Here is a 20324-nt window from a genome sequence, read left to right as displayed (position 1 = left end):
TATTATAAAAATCTTAAATCACTAAAATTAAGGCTAAACACGCAACAACTTGTTGTTAATTCATAATTTGAATCATGTACCAAAATTGTAAAAGTAGGAATGTTTTTGGAATATTTTGCCGAATATTTTGTTCCGAACAGCGGTCTTTTTGGACTAAAGCTACATTGATTATTGTAAGACAATGTATCGAATCCTATTGAAATCATGTTATAAACTCATGATATAGATAAAGTAATCTCTTTGGCGTCAGTTTCTGATTACGTGCCTCTCGTGCATATACGCAATCAGCGTCATAAATAATTGCTGCTCATGTTTGACCTGGTACTAAAATAAATGGCATATAATTTAATCACATTGTTTTAATTAATGTAGATTTTTAGTGTATACAATTCAGATGAATTGTATACACTAAAAAGCTACATTACTTAACTACTAATAGAGAACTAAAATAGTACCTAAAGCAGATGCTTTAGGTACTATTTTAGTGCTTTATTATTTTAGTTATATATATAAGTACAATTGAAAACGTTTCTTCACGGCCTTGTTCAAAGTACCATAACTAAATGAGTTTTTAATGGATGGGACCAAAAATTTTTGTCTTATTCAACAATTCACAATAAATCATTATATCTGCGGCTGTCATAGCTAAGCTAAATATTTAAACCATACATTAAATAAAATAAAAACAGCCCATTTAAATATTGTTTATATGAGTGGGGTGATTCACAAACTGTGATAAGACATATGTTTTTATCCTTTATTCACTCTATTTCTAAGGAAAGATAGAGGAGCAGGTAAGACATATGCCTTATAAAAAGTTCGTGAATTGTCCTTTTGTACAATTATTAACAGATTATTTCTTATAACCATCTAATCATCTAAAAAACAAAGGGAAATCACTAATCAGAAACAAAAATAAGGTAAAAAGATTGACAACAATACATAAAACTGTTGTACTTAATATAGTTTGAATAAACACTAATACAACAATTTGGATTGTACTAAAATATCACGACAATGCATGAACACAAACATTACAATGACTTTTTTTAGGAATACTTGTTGATGAAATAAAATAATGTTAATGTGAGTATTTCATTTGTAAGATATCTGCAACCGATATAGCTGCATACTGTCCTTCAATGTATGCGCTAGACTCTGTTACTCGTTAGCTATAATATATTTTTATCGTAGTTCATATTAAACACAAAAATATTGTTCTTTCGTCTTAAACTTTTACCTAACAACGATTGTTACTAATATTTCGTTAACAGGTAATTTTTCACCGATATTTATAATTCTAGCTAAAATTTAACTGTGAACGGATTATTAAGAAAAAATTAACTCAGAGATTGATGTGCGAATAGATAGTAGAGTGGTCATATAACACAAAAAATGTATTTTTACGTATCATGTGAATGTTAGATTAAAGGTTTCTAAACCTTCAAAGCGTACAGTGCGCTTCTTGTTAATAAGTTGCTGCACTTGCTGTTTTTTGTATTATTAGGCATATTTACAATGAATCGGAACTCGCTTATGGTTTATGTAAGACTATGCATAATAAAATTAATACAATTTATATAAAAAAAAATATATATAAACGTATGTATCTCTGATCTCTGACACTCATTCACATTTTTTAATTAATAATGTTTATATTTAGGAAGTTTCAATACTACACTTCTACAAGACTAGTTCCCACTATTCATTACATGGATCGCGATGGCAATCTTTCTAGATTGTTTCTAGAAGACCATTCACTTTACCTTTGTTTTCATTCAATTCAAATTCAATTGACTATAAAGCGGACAAAATGTCACTGTCAAATCGTTGATTCATGATTCAGGCACAAATCTAATAGCACCTTAGATCTTTAATCCACGCAGGTTCATTTTGATTCGAATCATCAATAAATTTGTCATTACGATCCATTGGCACCATAAAATTATATAATAAAACATTACTACTAGGCAGTTAATAATTTCGTATAAAATCCAATGAAATTCTCAAAATAGCTATAGCTATGTAGGTAAATGGTATAGGAAGTTTACAAAATATTTACAGATATGGCTTTGATATGGGGATATCATACTATTTCGATAATATTTTCGTTCTGTTCTATGACAATTCGCTAATTCCATTTTGAGTCACAACTCCGTCCAGACTATAATACTATAACGTAAACCATTGAATCTCACCGTCAGCGAAACATAGCCCGAAGCCAACCACACAGTTAATACTTCAATATAGATACGTTATTAAATATAATCACACAAAACTGGATTTGTAAAAAATCGAGGCGTGTAAAAGTAGTTCGTCATAAAAATAGGAGGCGTTGTGGAAGAAATGTCATGCGCGTGGAACACGGCGCGTGCTATAAGTCCGTCTCTCTCCAGTGCTAGTCGCCGCGACGCGTGCGCCGCGCGGCTGCTGTGTTGTGGCGGTACAACCACACCTGAAGTCATCAGTTATTACATGTTAATTTCTCAATTTCCGAATTTTTACTCTAGCCCCCTTGTTTTGGGAAGACAAGATCATCGAGAACAGGCAATCGACCATTATTATCTGAACACCCCACCTTTGAATCATAGATAAAAGGCGATACCAACACATATTAAATAACGTGAAGTAAGATTGAAATGAAGTGGTATCATAAAAAGATGAATTTCCACTACAGATTACACACAATAGTCATTCGGTCATATGTGATATATCTCCATTCAACATACTTTTGATTCGCAAAATCAACCACCCAGATTTGAAACCCCCATTTCGCGTCTCTGTTCAAACGCATGCAAACAAAAAAACTTTTAGCATACAAACAATGTAACACTGTATCAAATAAACTTACTTGAAAGAGAATGACAACGTCTAAAGTGACTTGAAGTGCACCGCATACCCAGAACTGAGTGGGCGCTTCTCTTAAAACAAAGTATACAGTCTTGAATATGTCACCGCATGTCCACATGATCACCATGCTGAGACTGGAATAACAACAAAAATACAAGTTCAATTTTCAACCAGTCATAGAAAGAACAAATGAATCTAACATTGAGAACCATTCAATTTCTCACTAAGTTACTTACATTCTCATAGATCTTTTAAAATCATATTATTGTATGCTATGTGGTTCCCAGTACTTAGAAAATGGGATTCTTTTAGACGATGGACTAGCAACCTGTCTCTAAGTATTTGTGTCCCAATTTCATCCATACAGCTGAATGTGGCCTTTTAGTCTTTGCGAGAGTGATTGGCTCTCTCTACCCCGTAAGGGTTAAAGACGTCATTATATGTATGTTTTATTTTCTATTTATAAAATAACAATATTGAGAACTTTAACGGATCCCATTTTGGCACAAGAAATGAAACTGAAGCAAAGTATCTAAGTTCGTGTAATAGCGAGCTACAAATCGTCCGTAATAAAAAATGGATGAAAAATGCAGGTGTCTGAATAATCAGGGGAAAAGTAAACAAACTTAGGATAGTAACTTGTCACTACCTGAATGTCAATTTTATCATTAAGACAACCAGCTCAGCGTGGCCTTTCAGTCTTTTAGAGGCTATTTGCCCTGTCTGAACCGTAAGGAATAAAAACGTGAGCTAGGAAAAGAAATATGATTTAATTATTAAAGACAAGAATACCCACCTCATTCCTTCAGTGCTTTTATTTTGCAGATTTTTTGCGATCTGTGGCGCCCCCAGCATGGCTTCCGTGAAGACTGCCATGAAGCCGATGAGCTCTACAAATGGCGAGAATTCGATCATCAGGTAAGTGACGGCCGCCCCGAACACGGAGAACACGAGCATACAATCCAGGTAACTTTGGAAGTCCGTCCAAGCCCAGAAATACCGCCTGTCCATGTCTGGAAAGGACCAATGAGCAAAGTCACTTTAACATAATATGTATAAGTTAGTGGCTTTTTAACTTCTGCTTAATCCGAAAAAGAGTGATCTCAATTTTATTATTTCGTCATATAAGAAAAAAAGTCTACAAATAAAAATGAGGAAGCAAACCTAATTATATCCTATAAATAATATACGCGTTTTTTCCTAGACTGATTTAAAAAACCAGTACCTAGCAGTAGAAACCACGATTTTCTCATGGCATGACTTCCATTCCATGACTTGAAGGCACAAAAAATATACCCACAGATAAATAGATAAAAATTTTCATAACGAAATTTGATTCATGAAATCTGTTTTAGTAGTTAGTCTCTTGGTTGTTACTATAGGAAACCATGGGTTTATGTTTGGTCAATGGATAGATAGCGAAATTGAATTTTGATATGTTTTAGATGACATTATTACTATTTATAATTTATTATTTGGGATTTGCGTAGAGTTACAATAAAGTAAAAGCAATCGACAATAAAATAAGAAAAAAAAAAACGAATATAGGTATGTATTAACTTAATTTTATTGCAATAAGATAATTTTAAGTAAAAGGATGAAAATAGGTATATGGTTAACATTCAAACAATTAAGAAAAAATAAACAGAATGTTCGTTAATTGAACTCATTTAAATAACTATTGAACAGAAAGATTTAAGATTAAATTTTAAACCATTAATAACATCAGTTTGATGATTATAAATAATGTTAAAGTTCATCAATGATTGCTTTATCAAGTGATATATGACATCAAAGTTGAAAGGTTATTACTCCAAAGCAAGACATGAATATTCATTTATATGTACTATATACAAACTATCACATGCTTCAAAGATAGTGGACGAAGTTCAATGAACCAAACTGATGATTATTATCATTAAACTGAGAAACCTATTAATTAAATGGAAAAATAGTTGCCTATCCCACAGGGGACATAGACGTGATCATATCCATATGAATGAATGAAAATAATAGTTGAAATACACATGGTAAAATAATATTAAAACCATAACCAAAGCTCACCTTACATAGTTAACAATCCAAATAAAAATGAACACATGCTATGTATTTAAAAAGCAGAATGGTATTTGAAAATGAAACTCAATAACTTCAAAAGGAAACAACCATTATAACGCTTCATGGCACGCATTCCATAAATAAAAGCATGAGTGGTTTGGTTGCTGAAACAAAACAAACATGATATTTTAGGATTTAATGTACCAAGTGCAGATTTGTATACTTATGAACAAAACTGTTCTTAATATGATTAAATGCTTAGCCACACTTTTTCAGCTTGCTGTATATTAAATCCTTTTAAATAAAAGCAAACATATATTGATTAACAAATGTTGAACTCACAAATGGGTACTTACCATAAAAGCGGTGAGGTTTCTCAGTGCCGGAGAGTCCACTGCGCTGGTCGAGCCAGTGGGCCGTGTCATCTGGCTGGTCTGAGCCGTTTACACAACACAATAGTATATATAACATGAATATTGCACCTAATGTCACCAAAACACCAACCACCAAACAAAACATAAAATAATGTTAATAATTAATAAAAAAAAAATCAAGGAAAATTAGTGAATAAAATTAAAAGAAATATGCTTTACTTACATTCATTATTAAATGATAAAAAAAAACAAATTAAAGATATTACAAGAAAAAATTATACTACTTAAAGTAGGTAGGTGTTATACATAATAGTCAAATATTAGTGAGCTACAATGAGTATTATAATTAACATTATAAGTATAATACATAGTCATTTTGACTATGTAAAATATGTACTTATATTAATGTTATGAAGTATTTTGATTAATTGGCAAATATAATATTTGTTTTAGTAAAGTTGATATCAACTGCTCATAAAACATTTCTATGACATTACATTAACCTATTTACTTCCAGATAGCCACAACAACATATCTATTAAAAGCTTTTATTTAGTTTGTTTTCTAAGCATATGTTTGAAACAATTGGAGTGTGGATAAAATACAATGAACATAGCTTGTATTTTTTGTAAAATCTTTATTAATGTTTATTTGTTTAATTTAAATCATAATAAAACAGGACCTCTCTTGTCTCTTGTAGTGGATGTCAATTTTCATTACTAACAATAAAAGCACTAAACAGTAGTCCATTAATATATGCCTTCTTCACAATTGTTGCAAATTTTTTTTAACAAAATTGACATGCAGTATTCCGAAAGATATAGTCTAACCAAAAAATGGTAGTGAATCAAAACAAACCCGAGACTTTTTGATTCTGAGGCAAGAATTGGCAACTGTGCCAAACAGGCAGTCAAAAATGTTCTTCTAATTTGACTGTCTACTTATACAATTGTTAGTACTCCATCAAACTTAAATGAATGGACAGTATTCATTGTTTGTTTGACAGCTGCAAGAAATTAAATGTTACTCTAAGTTAAACTCAGTTACTGACCTGTGAAAATTCTCTCCCTTGCTCTAATGATCTGATTCTTTTTACGTACATTTACACATAGATGTATCATCACAAACATAGTGATATTCATCACAATACTTTGAATCAATAATGGCAATTCATAACGCTTACCAAACCTGAAAAATTTATACACATTGCTGATTTGCTCTATTTATAGATAATATAAATAAAACAAACTCTGCTATAAAGGAGAGTTGCTAAAATATTATTCCTAAAGTACCTATCTAAATTTATTTTCTTAAGTGGTCTAATAGATATTTCATAGCAAATTCTTTCCAACATGAATTAAAAATTAGAAATCTTTCTTTAAAGATGGGTGAATTCTTTTCTTTCATCATAAGTTAGATTAAGCATACTCTAAAGAATGCTAAATAAAATGCATTATCACTATACCCAGATATATTTTGATTTATTTATTTTCAAAAATATTACTTACCAAAACAAAATTCTTAATGTATTAGCTATTAAGAGTGCTAAACAAACATATAACGAAAAGCCTTCAGCATCTTGCGTTCTTTTAATTTGTCTGTATTGTGGGATGTATGGTGCCACACCACCAATAATCATTGCTCCAGCTGCTCCCCAGCCAACCAAATGGCCTACAGTGAGACCCAATTCGTCCGAAATAATCCAATCCATTGTGAGATAAGGATTTGGGACCCAAAAAATACAGGTTACTTTTCTTGTAATATATTTTGCCACATTTTCAAAATTCGTACACTTTTCAAATTGTAATTATCTCTCTGTTTATTTCATAAAAATACAAACTAATATATTTTCAAAGATAATTAATAAAAACGTAATGATATCATTACAAGGTTGTTATTTATTAAGTGATAGTTTCTAATAATCGATACCAATGGAAACCTCACTCTGATCCAAAAACTAAATTTATTTATTACAAATTATTGAGAGTCTGGCTGGGGAAGACAAGAACGACCAATTACAAAATGACTATTGTAAATTGTCAATGTCACAACGACATCTACTTAACAGTGTTGCAATCTCAGAGGGGTTAGAATGGTACGCGCGACTTTTAAATCTGTGCCCGCGACGAGGCTTTTATTTAAAAAAAAAAACCACACAATAAACACAAATAAAAAACGCATCCTATCACAATCGCGCGACTGCAAATATCAAAACAAATGACAGGAGAACAAGCTATAAGATCTACAATCTTCTTTCACCGACCGGCCTCATTACATTACCCGTTGCTCGCGGCTTCACTCAGGGACATCTTTGTATTACGCAAATCCTACGTAAACATTATTTTGGCTGGAGGAAAGGTATAAGGTACTCTTGATCTTAATAGTTTTTATTTATTATATTTATATAGATATTAAATTAAGCTTTAATAGGCGTGCTCTAGATAATTTGCCCGCGAATTCGTACGCACAAAGACCCGTTTTTCCATTCCCGTAAGAATTCCTGGAAATTTGGACATGTTTAACTTTTCCTCAGCGAAATTCACCAACGAGGTATATTTACCTACATATGAGTACTTAAGAGATGTTTCTTTGGGAGAAACCTGTAATAACAGGCTGTAATAGATAAATGAAAAATAAATAAATCCTAGGAATAAACATGCCAAATTAACGATATTTATAAATTAATAATAGCATTTCCTGCGTTTTTCAAAACCCCGCGAGAACACATATTTCTTTTTACAGCATGAAAGATACTCTTAAAATATCCTTGTTTCTTAGTTTGTTTGCCTTTTTTCTTCATGCTTTATCCACTAAACAAATAAGTATTGATTCTGTACATGTACATAGTTCGGGATTATTTCTAAACGCGTAACTTTTAAGTGCATACTTCGGAGTACAAAATACTTAGATTCCGAGGAAAATTTTTGCGGAAGAACCCGCGGAGATAATAAATTTCATTACTATAATTTTTACCTATGAATACATATAATAAAACGCAATCGAAAGCGCGTTTTTTCCCATTACTCTATGAATATTGACTAATCTGTCTGAAATCTAGTTTATTTCAAAACAAATTTAGGCCTTATAGCACTTTCGGATAATGTAGCTTTCTAATGGTGAATGAATTTTTAAATCGGTTGAATTTTTAAATCGGTTGAGTGGTTTTGATTTTTTTCGTTAAAACATAAAAAAATACAAAGCTCTCTTTATTAATAGTGTGATGTGGATATAAAGAAATATTATGGGAGCGTGGCCAACGAATCAAAGATAAGTCTCGCAAATCTTAACAGGATTTAATTAAAACGAGACGAAAGCAGGACGAAGTTCATAATTGGGGCGTAGGGCGCAGGGCACAACTTCCATTCAAATCACTCTTTACATCTAGACAAATAAACCAGGGCTTGGAAAATGGTTAATTTTTTTTAAACGTTGCCTATCGATTTTTTACCTACAGAACGATTTGTTTCGTTTTCGTTCAAACTGAACATTAAAAAATTAGAGAAAGTTATAAAACTTTCTGAATGAATATAATATGGCATGGCATGAATATAATATGAAAAGTTTTCGTTGAATTAAACGTTTACAAACGTTTTTTCCTTTTCTTGAAATAGGCAAAACTGAATATAGTTGTTTGTTTAACAAACATTCAGTCTTTTCAAGACTGTTGGCTCTGTCTACCCCGCAAGGGATATAGACGTGACTATATGTATGTATAACAAACCATGCACGAATATTAATGTCAGTGTCAGATGTCAGGTCAGGAACCAATGTAAAAAAATATCAAAAATTAAAAAAAAACCAACCAAAACATTGTCGGTATAAAATATAAAATAAAATTGTTATATCAGTAAAAGCAATCTTAAAAATATGACCATTATTTCAAAACTTGTACCTTCCCTTCGCTTGTCAAAAACTGTGTGTTTCTTTCCTGGCTCTATATCTGTATCAAATTTTCGGCTTACTCGTTATTATTCAACAGAGAAAGGTAGTGGTTTGACAAAAAGTGAAGAAAGAGCTGATGTCTCTATTGATGTTCGCCCTCTCGGTGAAAAAATTAAAGAAACCACCAAAACAGTATCTTATACTGGTGTTATTTTACTAGGCATTGGGGTCACCGGGATTATATTTTATTATGTATTCAGAGAACTTTTTTCCAGCAATAGCGCTAATAGCATATATTCAGCAGCTCTGGAGAAATGCAAGAATGTAATTATTTTACTTATTATGTCTTAAGACTTGACTTTTACTAAGTGTTGATAATGTTTCAATTTTGTTTCATTTCAGGATCCAAGAATAGAGGATGCACTCGGAGCTCCTATAAAAGGTTATGGTGAAGAGACCACTAGAAGGAGACGCACGCATGTTAGTCATGCTGTGTATGAGAAAGATGGAGCTAAACATATGAGGATGAGGTTCTACATCAAGGGGATTAGGAATAAAGCTGTTGTTGAACTTGACATGAAACAGGTCATTATAATATTGGCTTACATTTTAATGAACAACATTTTACCTTGTGGACGATTTAAAGTGGTTGTTCCACAGGGATGAATATTATGTAGTTATAAGTGTGTATTAGACATCCCAATGTGAATCTCTTCATGAACATGAAGCAAAATTAGAAGGAGTAACAACAACAATCAACAAGTTTTTACAATTTACCTTTGCATTGGTCTCTCTTTGTAACTGTAACATGGTCTATGTCTTTTAGACTTGCATGTCTATGTCATGTGCCTGCCTATGTAAAATAAATGTTTTATTTCAGAATGATTATGGAAATTATATGTGCAGATATTTATTGGTCCAGCTTGATGATTATAGTGGTAAGACTTTTATAATAGAAGACAACAGAGCAGAGCTTGATCATGTGAAACCTGATGCAAGTGGATTCCCCACTCTTACTTTAACTCAGTGAATGATGCATCTTAAGCTTTCAACAGTGTAAATATAGATAAATGTATAGTTGCAAACTGTGTTGTTACAAGAATTAAAAGATATTGTTACTTACATATTTGTTTTTAATCTGTCCATTTTATTCACACAATATTGGATATTGCTTTTCAAAGAAATTACATCACTCTTTACTCTGAGAGCAACCTAAACAGTGTTTCATTCCCTTTTTACAAAATCACATCTAGAGCCCCAGGGAACAATTTCCCAAGCCATAAGCATTCGGTTGTGAAAGACATATCTTTTGATCTTTTCAAATACCCAATAGAAAACAACAAATAGGGAGAGGTATTGTGGCCAGGCCCACTTCAACTCTTGTAACAGGCTGGGTTTGTAAGTCACTTGCATTTCAGGTATTCTTAGATTTATTGAAATTTCCATGTCACCAGTATGACCATTTCTGCTATGACTATAAAGCTTGTTGGTCCGTGTAACAACTGAAAAGTAACATCATTAAGTGTAAACTTAAGATAGGCATAATAAATAAAAATCATGATTATGATGTGAAACTACTTACCTTGTCTCTTAAAGTAAATCTCTAATATATAGTCCACCAGATTATTATTATTTAATTTTGTGTAACTTAATAATGAATTATTATAAATAGTTTGTATAACATTTCGCCAGCATCCTAAGTGGGTGATTTGGTAAAATTCAATGTCACCAAAATATTTAAGACCTGTAGACGGGACAACAAAATCTTCATTAACTATTGCCAAACTCTGCATGTGGAATGGGCATACATTCTGAAAAAAATATCAATACAATAACAATTATATATGTAGAAATTACCCACTTAGTAAGTCTTTTCTTTACCTACTTATAATTTTACTGCAAACCAAAACAATTAGTTGGCTCTTGTGGATTTCCAGAAAAGTTTTTGAATTTACACATTACAAACAAAATACATTTACATATACATTGTTTCCTTCTAATATGAGTATGTATTACTTGTAGTGGTGGAACTTTGATATAATGATATTTCATACAAAATAAAACATTGGTTGTTAATAAGTATTGGGTATGCTTGGGTTATTCAACCTTCAACCAAAATTCTTCCTTGTTATGCAGTGAGTGCCATGGGGTGTGGTGCGGTATGTTGAAAAATAAAATCTGTTTTAGAATATAAGATAATAACTAATCAGTTAAGTATAACTTAATCTTTTTGGTAGCTATTTTATTTCTTAAATTTACTGCAGTAGTCTAAATAGAAAGGAATCATCTAAGTATTTTTTAATACCTGTAATATGAAGTCCAACCCAAAAATTCCTACAAAAGAAATTACTGTCCTTGGGTGAGGAATATTAAGAGTAAAGTCTAAATTTAAGATGTCAATTTTTCCATCTTCATCATAGTCTCTTTCTTGAACCTGTAATGTTTAAAGACACAAAATAAGTGGATAATACAAAAACTTTATAATAAAAAGCAAGCTCATTACTTTAAAAACATATTTACAGGGCTCCTGGATACCACTTGCAAACACAGTTCTTTAAATTATTGGAGATGTAGAAAGTTATTAGTAAGTAAAATGCAACATTTATGTGTCATCAGTTTTGAAAAACAATAGTTATTCAAAACTGATGACACAAGTAAATAATAGCTACATCTCTTGTTTGAATCTTCTTTTGGTGTACCTATGTATAAACACAGAATGAGTGTAGTTGTGCTACTTTTATAAGAATTTGCTGATTGTAACTTATTTCTTTGATGTATTATTTGTTATCTACCTGTATCTGTGCACAGCTTTCATCTCCTGAAAATCCATTCAAGATTTCAGCTTCTCCACAAATTATGGGTTTACTAGGATCATCTGTTTCGGCTATCAATATGTAATCATATTTAAACCGTACAATTGGTTGCTCATAGTAACTATATGATTTCAACCAAAACCCTGGAATTGACAATATGTTTCACTCTTTCATTACCAAGAAAATTAACCAAACAATAATAACACAACAATGTCACAAATAAACCAACCTCTACTTCTGTAAGCAATAATAAATGGTAAAATAATATTTAGTACAGTGGTAAGTGCTGTAAACAGCATAGCTTTCGAGAGGAGATAACTTTTGTATTGTATCTCTACATTATAACTGAACATTTTATATATAACCATTATATGTAAATTACTATTTTGTTACACAGAATTTACTCATGTATTTCTTATACTGTAAGTTTTCACTTTATTTTACTGATCAACAATTTGTTTTTAAATTGTATCGATCGATCTGTCAATTTGACAAAGAAATCAACTGATAAACACAACAAAACTGTGTTGCTAAGCAACTAATGCTGCCAACTAGGTAGTTAAAAAAACCACCACACCAAAAATACCGCCATAATCTAAATTAATTTTCTACAATTATCTAGAAATGGCCTTCATCTTTTTTGTTTATAGTAAAAGGTATGATCATTTTTTCTCAGTTTTTATTTTACATTCCACGATGTTGACTAATAATAACAAAATTGTTAAGTGTCTTTAGAATTAATTAAAAACATCACTGCCTTTTTAAGATAAGTTTCTGCCAATCTTATAAGGTCAGGACGTGACGAATAGGGGGCTTTTAATTAAAAAGGGACTTTGGCCATAGTTCCTCCTTTTTAAAATAAATTAAAAATTATCTAATGGTTTGCATTTTAAAAGGACCTATGAGGATAATCTACCACAGAGTGCTTTGCATATACATTTATTTTAATGATATAGGTAGTCGCGTTTTTACCTCGTGGCATCACGAGAAGTATGTGGTAAAATATGCCTTGCTGATGAAGTCGCGAGCGGCGGCTAGTTAGAATTAAAATGGCATTAAAACAAAAGCAGTCACTAAGGTGTCAGTTACAGCATTTGTCTATTCGAACAAAGGGTAGGACAGATTTTAAAATCCACTAGAATTGAGTGGGTACATTCGATAACAGAACAGTTTATTGAGATAGAAAACATTACAGCTTTATTGCATAAATTTAACGCTTTTGTGCATTTATTATAATATTATATTAATTTACTCTTTATCCTTTAGGGGATCGAAAGAGCGAACAGTTTTGAATTTTAGACCTAAGGGCCACGTTTGGCTGCATTATCTGAAATTACTTAGACAGTGACAGGTTTTTTTTACCCATCGCCTACCTATAGTTTCCTAGGCCGATAATAAATTTCGCACATTTAAAATTAAAACCTGTACTTACCAGTAGTTCTTAGATTATCCAACAACCGCAGCCTTTTATTGAAAGTTTAAGAAAAGTTGGTTGTACTCAGTAATAAAAATAGGTTTATTTCCAAAATAAGTACGATTCAAGGTATTCGGCAGGTGTAAGCATTATAGTTTAGAGTCCGTTAAAGACTGCCGGGTAAGTACCTAGGTTGGTACCTTTTAGCGGTATGAAAAGAATGTAAAGATTTGCCAAATACATTAAGGACGGTTGCAATGATAGATAGACAAATAGATAAAAAAGTTTATTTAACATTCGGCAATATCTCGCATATACCTTGGTAATTTTAATGTACCTACTTGTTTGTATGTGCTCTTGTTCCAACGTCGTCCGATGGAAGAGATGAAGAACAGATGAATTGCGAAATACTATCCCTACTTTCAATCTAAAGATCAAAGGGAAGTAATTTTTCATTAATATTGTCTAAACTTCAGTAGGAAAGAGTAAGTAATGGTATGGAGAAAAACATAAGTAAATTTACTTGAAGAGATTTCATAGAGAAGTGTACTTACAATCATAAAGTCTATGTGTCCATAAACACTTTATACGAAGATTTCTGTTGCTATTCCTGTTTCCTCACAATTGAGTGAACACACATAATGGGCACTGCCAGAATACAGAATCCCTGGCGCCTGCGCTGACAACTGACACCTTAGCGGTGAATGATCCCTCGGCACTGTCCTCGCAATAAAAGGGTCTGCAAACCAGACAACCGCAACATTCGCTCTGGTGTTAACCCGGAGCACAGTGCGTTCCCGAAAAGGAACTTGGATTCAGTCATCTACATACAGCATATACGCCAAGATGTCTATGGTCCGAAGATCCAGTATGGACAGGATGTCCTCCAGCATGACGTCTAGTATGACTGGAATGGGACTTGGTGGAATTACCGGGCTGACATCAGGGATGAGTACATTAAGTTGCATGAGAGAACAGCAGATGACAATCGGCGGAATGCCTTCGAACTATGTTCCTGGGCTTTCAGCGTATTACAACATCTCGAGTTTCTGCCAACGTCCGGGGCAAACTCGTCGCTGGCCCATGCAACGTGCTGGACCCACGGCTCAGCATCGTCCCGGCCGTTCTCACAGCACGGGAGCACTGCATCGCATGAAACATTCAATGAGGAATAGTCCGAATACTCAGTATACCCACAATCTTATTTGCAAGATGGCCGATCAAAATGAGCGCAGACGTCGTCAAGACACCATGGAGATGATTCCTCAAAGCTACTATTCCCAACAGCCACTAAAGGTGGAGCTCAGTGAGTTCTACTCACGAGATAATTCTAAGGATCACCATACTGAACAATACGATTTGGTGAATGACAACATCCTACCGAATCCAGTTCTCAGACGTGGTCAGAATTTCTTCTTCGCGGTACGTTTTGACCGAACTTACGATAAGCAGCAGGATATGATTCGAGTTGTTTTCTGCTTTGGTAAGTGTTTTAATATTGAAAACTTCAATTATAATTCTTGGAACTTTAATTATAATTTCTTTCATTGCTTTTTTTTGCAGGTCCGAAGCCTAGTGTTACTAAGGGAACACGGGTTGTATTACCTGTGAATTGGAGCAATCAGCAAGGTGTATTCCAACATTCTCGTGACATGATGGGAATGGGAATGGGCATGGGTATGGGATTGGGAATGTCCCGTATGCAAGAAACTAGCACTGGGATGGCTACAATGGGATCCATGGGTACAATGGGCACAATGGGTACCATGAGTACGATGGGAACTATGGGCACGATGGGTCCTATGGGTCCGATGAGCGGTATGAGGGAAACAACAACCTATGGAGTTCGTCGCAGTTCGTTTAGTAACGAACCTTTGCCTTTGCAACATAGTCCTCTTAGTCCACATGGCCCAATGGACAGACCAATAATGGATCGTTACGGAAATACTACACAGCACTCGTCATTTGGTCGTGGCTATGGATCGCGTCATGGCTCACGACATGGATCTATGCAAAATCTGGCATCTCTTGCCCACGATATGGACAGATGGGATATAAGCATCCAGCGGCAGGATGGGAATACCATTACATTCCAAGTTCATGTTCCTGCAACGGCTCCTGTGGGGGTATGGAACTGCTGGGTACAAACCAACCGATTTGGCCAGCGTGATAATCGCCATGATTACAAATGTGATGAAGATATCTACATTTTGTTCAATCCGTGGTGTCGCGAAGATCCGGTTTACATGGATAATGAGTCGTCTCGAAAGGAGTACGTACTCAATGAACAAGGAAAAATTTGGTGTGGCACATGGCGCCAACCCAAGGGCAGAAAATGGATTTATGGACAATTTGACGACGTGGTTTTGCCAGCTTGCATGTACTTGCTCGAACGCAGTGGTTTGGAGCATTCAGAACGTGGTAATCCTATTCGTGTCTGCCGAGCTATTTCATCAATGGTACGTTAATGAAATAAGTACTCGTATGTTCAAATTGTGTCCTAAAGTCTATTGAAATTATATCTTTTTATATCGAATCATTACAGATTAATGCCAATCATGATGACGACGGTCTCATGGTGGGACGTTATGATGGAGAGTATAAAGACGGTGTAGCGCCCCATGCTTGGACGGGATCTGTGGCAATAATGGAACGGTACTTGACTGATGGTGGTCGTCCTGTAGAATATGGTCAATGTTGGGTATACTCCGGTCTTGTAGTCACTATTTGCAGGGCTTTAGGTATGACATGAAGACAACATGATTTTTAATAAGCCTAGGCTTGTTCTCGTTACTAACAAAAAATCTCTTGCAGGTATACCTTGCCGATCAGTAACAAATTACGTATCAGCCCATGATACGAACCGCACATTCACTGTCGATAAATATTTCGACCGCGATGGTAATGAAGTACCTAATGGTCCTGATGAGGATTGCTACGATTCATGCTGGAACTTCCACGTATGGAATGATGTTTGGATGCAGAGACCAGATTTGCCACAAGGTAAATTGCTCGATCTTACCATTATTATAAGTTTAAAGTTGATAAGGTTCCAATGGAATACTACATTCCACATTTAATAATTTTTAGGATACAGCGGCTGGCAGATTATTGATTCTACACCTCAGGAAGAAGCAGAATCAGTGTACCACTGCGGCCCGGCCAGTGTTGAAGCTGTGCGGCGAGGTGAAGTAGGCTTCCAGTACGACACGCCTTTCATGTTCTGTCAGCTCAATGCTGAACTCTGCCACTTCCAAGAAGAAGAAAACTCAGAATGGGGCTTTATTAGGATGGCATCGAACCAATACCAGTAAGTAGTAAACTCAATAGCTTTAGAATTTGTTAAGAATTTAGAGCCTCAGTCGTTAATTATAATATTTCGCATTTTTAGAGTCGGCCGAAAGATTCTTACCAAGAATCCCAATCGAGATGATGACGAAGGTGAAAGTGATATGCTGGAAATTACGCATGAATACAAGACAGTTGATAGTTCATCGCCAGAGCGACTTGCGGTCATTGCTTCTTGCCGTGGCTATCAGCGTTTGCAACAGTACTATGAATACCCTGATCGCAACTATGAAGATGTTTACTTCGACCTTATGGACATCGATATCGTGCCTTATGGACAACCGTTTGATTGCACCATGAATATCCAGGTTTATTTTCACTTTCTTCAATGTTTAACATAATGAATTATAGATATTTTGAACTCATGGTTTATATTGTTATTTACTTTGCAGAACAAATCGCATGAAGATCGTACCATCTGGTGCGTGTTGACTGCATCTTCATGTTATTACACTGGAGCCATTGCTTCGCGTCTAAGACGAGCTCAAGGAGAATTTATCGTACGTGCTGGCCAACGTGAAGTTCTGAAGCTGCATGTCTCTCCTCAAGAATACATGGATAAATTGGTAGACCATTCGATGGTTAAGGTGCATGCTATGGCATACGTGAAGCAGACGCGTCAGGCTTGGTCTGATGAAGACGATTTTCCGCTACATAAGCCCAGGATGCAAATTCAGGTAAATACAAGTAGTAGGTACTTAATCAGTAGGTATTATAACCATTTAGATATATTGACCTCCATCTTCGTTATTTGTTTGGATTGGTATGAATTCGTTCTTTTTGTCAACAGGTTAGAAACCAGCCTTGCATTGGACAGGAATGCCCAATCACATTCAGCTTCCAGAATCCGTTGAATGTTCACCTCACTGATTGCTACTTCACTTTCGAAGGAGCTGGTATACAGCGACCTCGACAGGTATGTAGCAGCTACCTGCACCATTCTTGCAATAGTCTCGAAGATACTCGATGGTCACGTTTTGCTGAGTGATATTATAATAAATGTTGTTATCATAGCCCTATATTCATCTAAAAGTAAGTATCCAAGTTTATAGGTTTTACCCTACTGGTTATCTATCTCACTTTCAGATAAGGTTCCGCGATGTAAAGCCGGGTGAGTTCGTCAACTACCAAGACAAGTTCGTGCCCCGCCGCCATGGGGAGCGCCGTATCGTCGTGACGTTCTCCTCGCGCCAGATGGACGAGATCTTCGGGTGTACTACGGTGAATGTGCGCGGCTAGCTAGCCCCCGGGCCTCGTGCGCTGTCTCCCAGAGCCTCGCCGGGGCCTTCTTCGCCACCTCAGCTGCAAATGGACCGATCCTACACTTCGTACGTTGCCCCTGATCAACACGTCTATGTTCAAGAAGAGGAGGTCGTAGTTTTGAAGTCCATTTGAATCGACGTGGCAAAGACGTTTAGTTGTTTCGTGTTTGTTGAACGTACGAGTGTTTGTTTCTCTTTTTTGTTATTTATTGTGAATCTCTTTAACGACATGGCTTTCTTATGGACTATATAGATGTTTTTCTACATGTGTGTGACACAAAGCACCGTTCATATAGATAAAAACTATAAAAAAAAAAGATTTGAAAATATCTTTCACATTTGTCACAGAGTGTTTTTATAATGTAATCATTTATGATAAGAAGATATAACCGATGCTTCAAGTGCCATTTATTTTGCTATGACTTTTTTAGTTCTTAAGATTTAAGGGAGTATAAGGATATATAAATAGTTTTTAATATTTGCATTTTATTAATTTTATATTAACAACATTATTATAATTATTAACAAAATATACTTTTCACTGTGTTTGTGTGTTTTTGGGATCTCAAAAATAAAAAGCATTCACTGCATAATGTTTATTATTTCTTCTGTCTTATATGAATGATACTAATATTATTTTTAATGCGAAGTTGGTCAGTCTATTTGTTTCTTACTTTTTCACGCAAAATCTACTTCGCATACTTATTTGTATAAAACTTTAATATGCTTATACTTCAGAATAACAAACAGGTGTAACCTTATCGGTTAAGAAAATTTTCGCAAAAGGTTTCGTCGAATTAACTGGGAGGTTTACATAAAACATAAGGAAAACAAACTTTGAATGAAACAAAAATTGAATCCGAACAGCTGATCTTAACCACAATAAAAATACAACTTCAAAACTATAAAAATATTACTTCCTTTATTTCTGTGAATAACTAATTGAGTTCTAAAGCCTAAGATGGTTTGGCCTACTCTAAGTATCTACTTTGAAATGTTCTACATGTCTATGTACAAAAATAGAAATAGAATTACGAATAGCTTACCCAGGACGTGCTTTGGCCGAGGTTTGCTTATGCTATTAACGTATTGAGGCTATGGTTAACATAAAATAAGGTAAGTGTAGTCTACATTGTTAGATTTTTATTACGAACGTAGTATTGATGTCCTTGTCTATTCATACATAAATACTATAAAAGCGCATTCGTACGTACCTATTAGGTACACTTTGTTAAGGTACAAACATAAAAAATATATAATTTAGTTTTTCTAATATATCTGTTCAAATGTAAAGCAAAGCCGGATTTGAAGTGCTTTCCATGTGACTAAAAATCTCTAAAAATAGTCGTAAATGAATAATATTTCTATTATAAAGTATAGAATATAAAAGTAGGTTGTGTTTTTTTTTAAATATTGATAACTATGGACCGTCCGCGACTTCGTCCGCATGGAAACCATATCAACCCCGCGGGAACTCCGGTATAAAAAGTAGCCTATATGTTACCAATTTTATCGTAATCTTTATATAATTTAGTTACTTAAAATAAAGAGTAACAAACATACATACATACTGACATCCTGACATACTCACAAACTTCCGCATTTATAATATTAGTAGGATTTGGCTCCTGCCTGGTTTTAAGTAACTAAAGGCTTCTGAAGTTTAAAAATTGAATATCAGTATCTACAAATATGTTTATGTTTAATCGAACTACAAGTATGAGATCTACCTATACTTATTGAAGTTATAATGTGGGTGATGTCATTTAGCGCCATGGAACCATTAATAGTATTACTAGCGCAAGGAATGTCGTAAAGAAGCAAATAAGTATCAAATACTTTTTTAATGGTATATATTTCATTAACATAGGTTCGTAGAATAGAGTGATGATTTACTGGTGACATATTTTCATGGAATTATAATTTATTGGAAGACAGGGAAAATCTAGTCGCCACTATTTTAGATTTAGGGACCATATAAAGTATGTTACATGATGAAGTGATGATGTCATTGGCAGTAAATTAACATAATCATGTGTGCCGCACACAAGCATTCATTATTTATCACTTAATAATCTGTCTATAAGGAAGAGAGTCACTTTTAGTTTTAAATTACTTTCAATAAGTACAATCTAAGCAGTAGGTATACATATACTATATACTAAGATGTATGCTACTCTGGTATCGAAAAAAGCATAAACATAATATACTGTATGTTATAGAGGTATGTATACTGTGGTACCTATGGTAGTTTCATCTTTTCCCGCACCCAGACTTAAGCAAATCTATTCAACCAAGGAAAAGTTTTATACATACATACATA

General features: G+C 34.1%; 4 protein-coding genes across 8 annotated transcripts; 2 read left to right on the top strand and 2 right to left on the bottom strand.

Moving 5' to 3' along the window:
- Nucleotides 1–2275: 2275 nt before the first annotated feature.
- LOC106129022 (solute carrier family 66 member 2) lies at nucleotides 2276–7324 on the bottom strand. 5 transcript variants are annotated; one of them, XM_013327451.2, is made up of 6 exons: nucleotides 6791–7320; nucleotides 6334–6470; nucleotides 5265–5390; nucleotides 3647–3863; nucleotides 2852–2984; nucleotides 2276–2455 (listed from the first exon to the last, which is right to left on the bottom strand). In XM_013327451.2, the coding sequence occupies exons 1-6, from the start codon at nucleotides 6991–6993 to the stop codon at nucleotides 2399–2401; spliced, it is 873 nt and encodes a 290-aa protein (XP_013182905.1). In that variant the 5' UTR covers nucleotides 6994–7320; the 3' UTR covers nucleotides 2276–2398. The 5 variants fall into 5 exon arrangements, 3 of the variants coding, with proteins under 3 accessions (XP_013182905.1, XP_013182906.1, XP_013182907.1); XM_013327452.2 differs by having other exon boundaries at nucleotides 5265–5342; XM_013327453.2 differs by lacking the exon at nucleotides 5265–5390 and having other exon boundaries at nucleotides 6791–7319.
- Nucleotides 7325–9020: 1696 nt separating this feature from the next.
- LOC106143649 (mitochondrial import inner membrane translocase subunit Tim21) lies at nucleotides 9021–10286 on the top strand. The gene is made up of 3 exons (XM_013345780.2): nucleotides 9021–9488; nucleotides 9567–9749; nucleotides 10045–10286. The coding sequence occupies exons 1-3, from the start codon at nucleotides 9150–9152 to the stop codon at nucleotides 10192–10194; spliced, it is 672 nt and encodes a 223-aa protein (XP_013201234.2). The 5' UTR covers nucleotides 9021–9149; the 3' UTR covers nucleotides 10195–10286.
- Nucleotide 10287: 1 nt separating this feature from the next.
- LOC106143648 (transmembrane protein 231) lies at nucleotides 10288–12487 on the bottom strand. Its single transcript, XM_013345779.2, has 5 exons — nucleotides 12207–12487; nucleotides 11957–12120; nucleotides 11470–11598; nucleotides 10747–10975; nucleotides 10288–10666 (listed from the first exon to the last, which is right to left on the bottom strand). The coding sequence occupies exons 1-5, from the start codon at nucleotides 12343–12345 to the stop codon at nucleotides 10389–10391; spliced, it is 939 nt and encodes a 312-aa protein (XP_013201233.2). The 5' UTR covers nucleotides 12346–12487; the 3' UTR covers nucleotides 10288–10388.
- Nucleotides 12488–12937: 450 nt separating this feature from the next.
- LOC106143678 (hemocyte protein-glutamine gamma-glutamyltransferase-like) lies at nucleotides 12938–18451 on the top strand. Its single transcript, XM_013345813.2, has 9 exons — nucleotides 12938–14874; nucleotides 14955–15850; nucleotides 15937–16132; nucleotides 16206–16394; nucleotides 16482–16701; nucleotides 16783–17047; nucleotides 17132–17416; nucleotides 17530–17655; nucleotides 17826–18451. The coding sequence occupies exons 1-9, from the start codon at nucleotides 14238–14240 to the stop codon at nucleotides 17976–17978; spliced, it is 2967 nt and encodes a 988-aa protein (XP_013201267.2). The 5' UTR covers nucleotides 12938–14237; the 3' UTR covers nucleotides 17979–18451.
- The last annotated feature ends 1873 nt before the right edge of the window (nucleotides 18452–20324 follow it).

This window comes from Amyelois transitella, chromosome 2 (assembly GCF_032362555.1).
Source record: "Amyelois transitella isolate CPQ chromosome 2, ilAmyTran1.1, whole genome shotgun sequence".
NCBI classification, from domain to species: domain Eukaryota; kingdom Metazoa; phylum Arthropoda; class Insecta; order Lepidoptera; family Pyralidae; genus Amyelois; species Amyelois transitella.
This window is presented reverse-complemented; position numbering and strand designations above follow the sequence as displayed.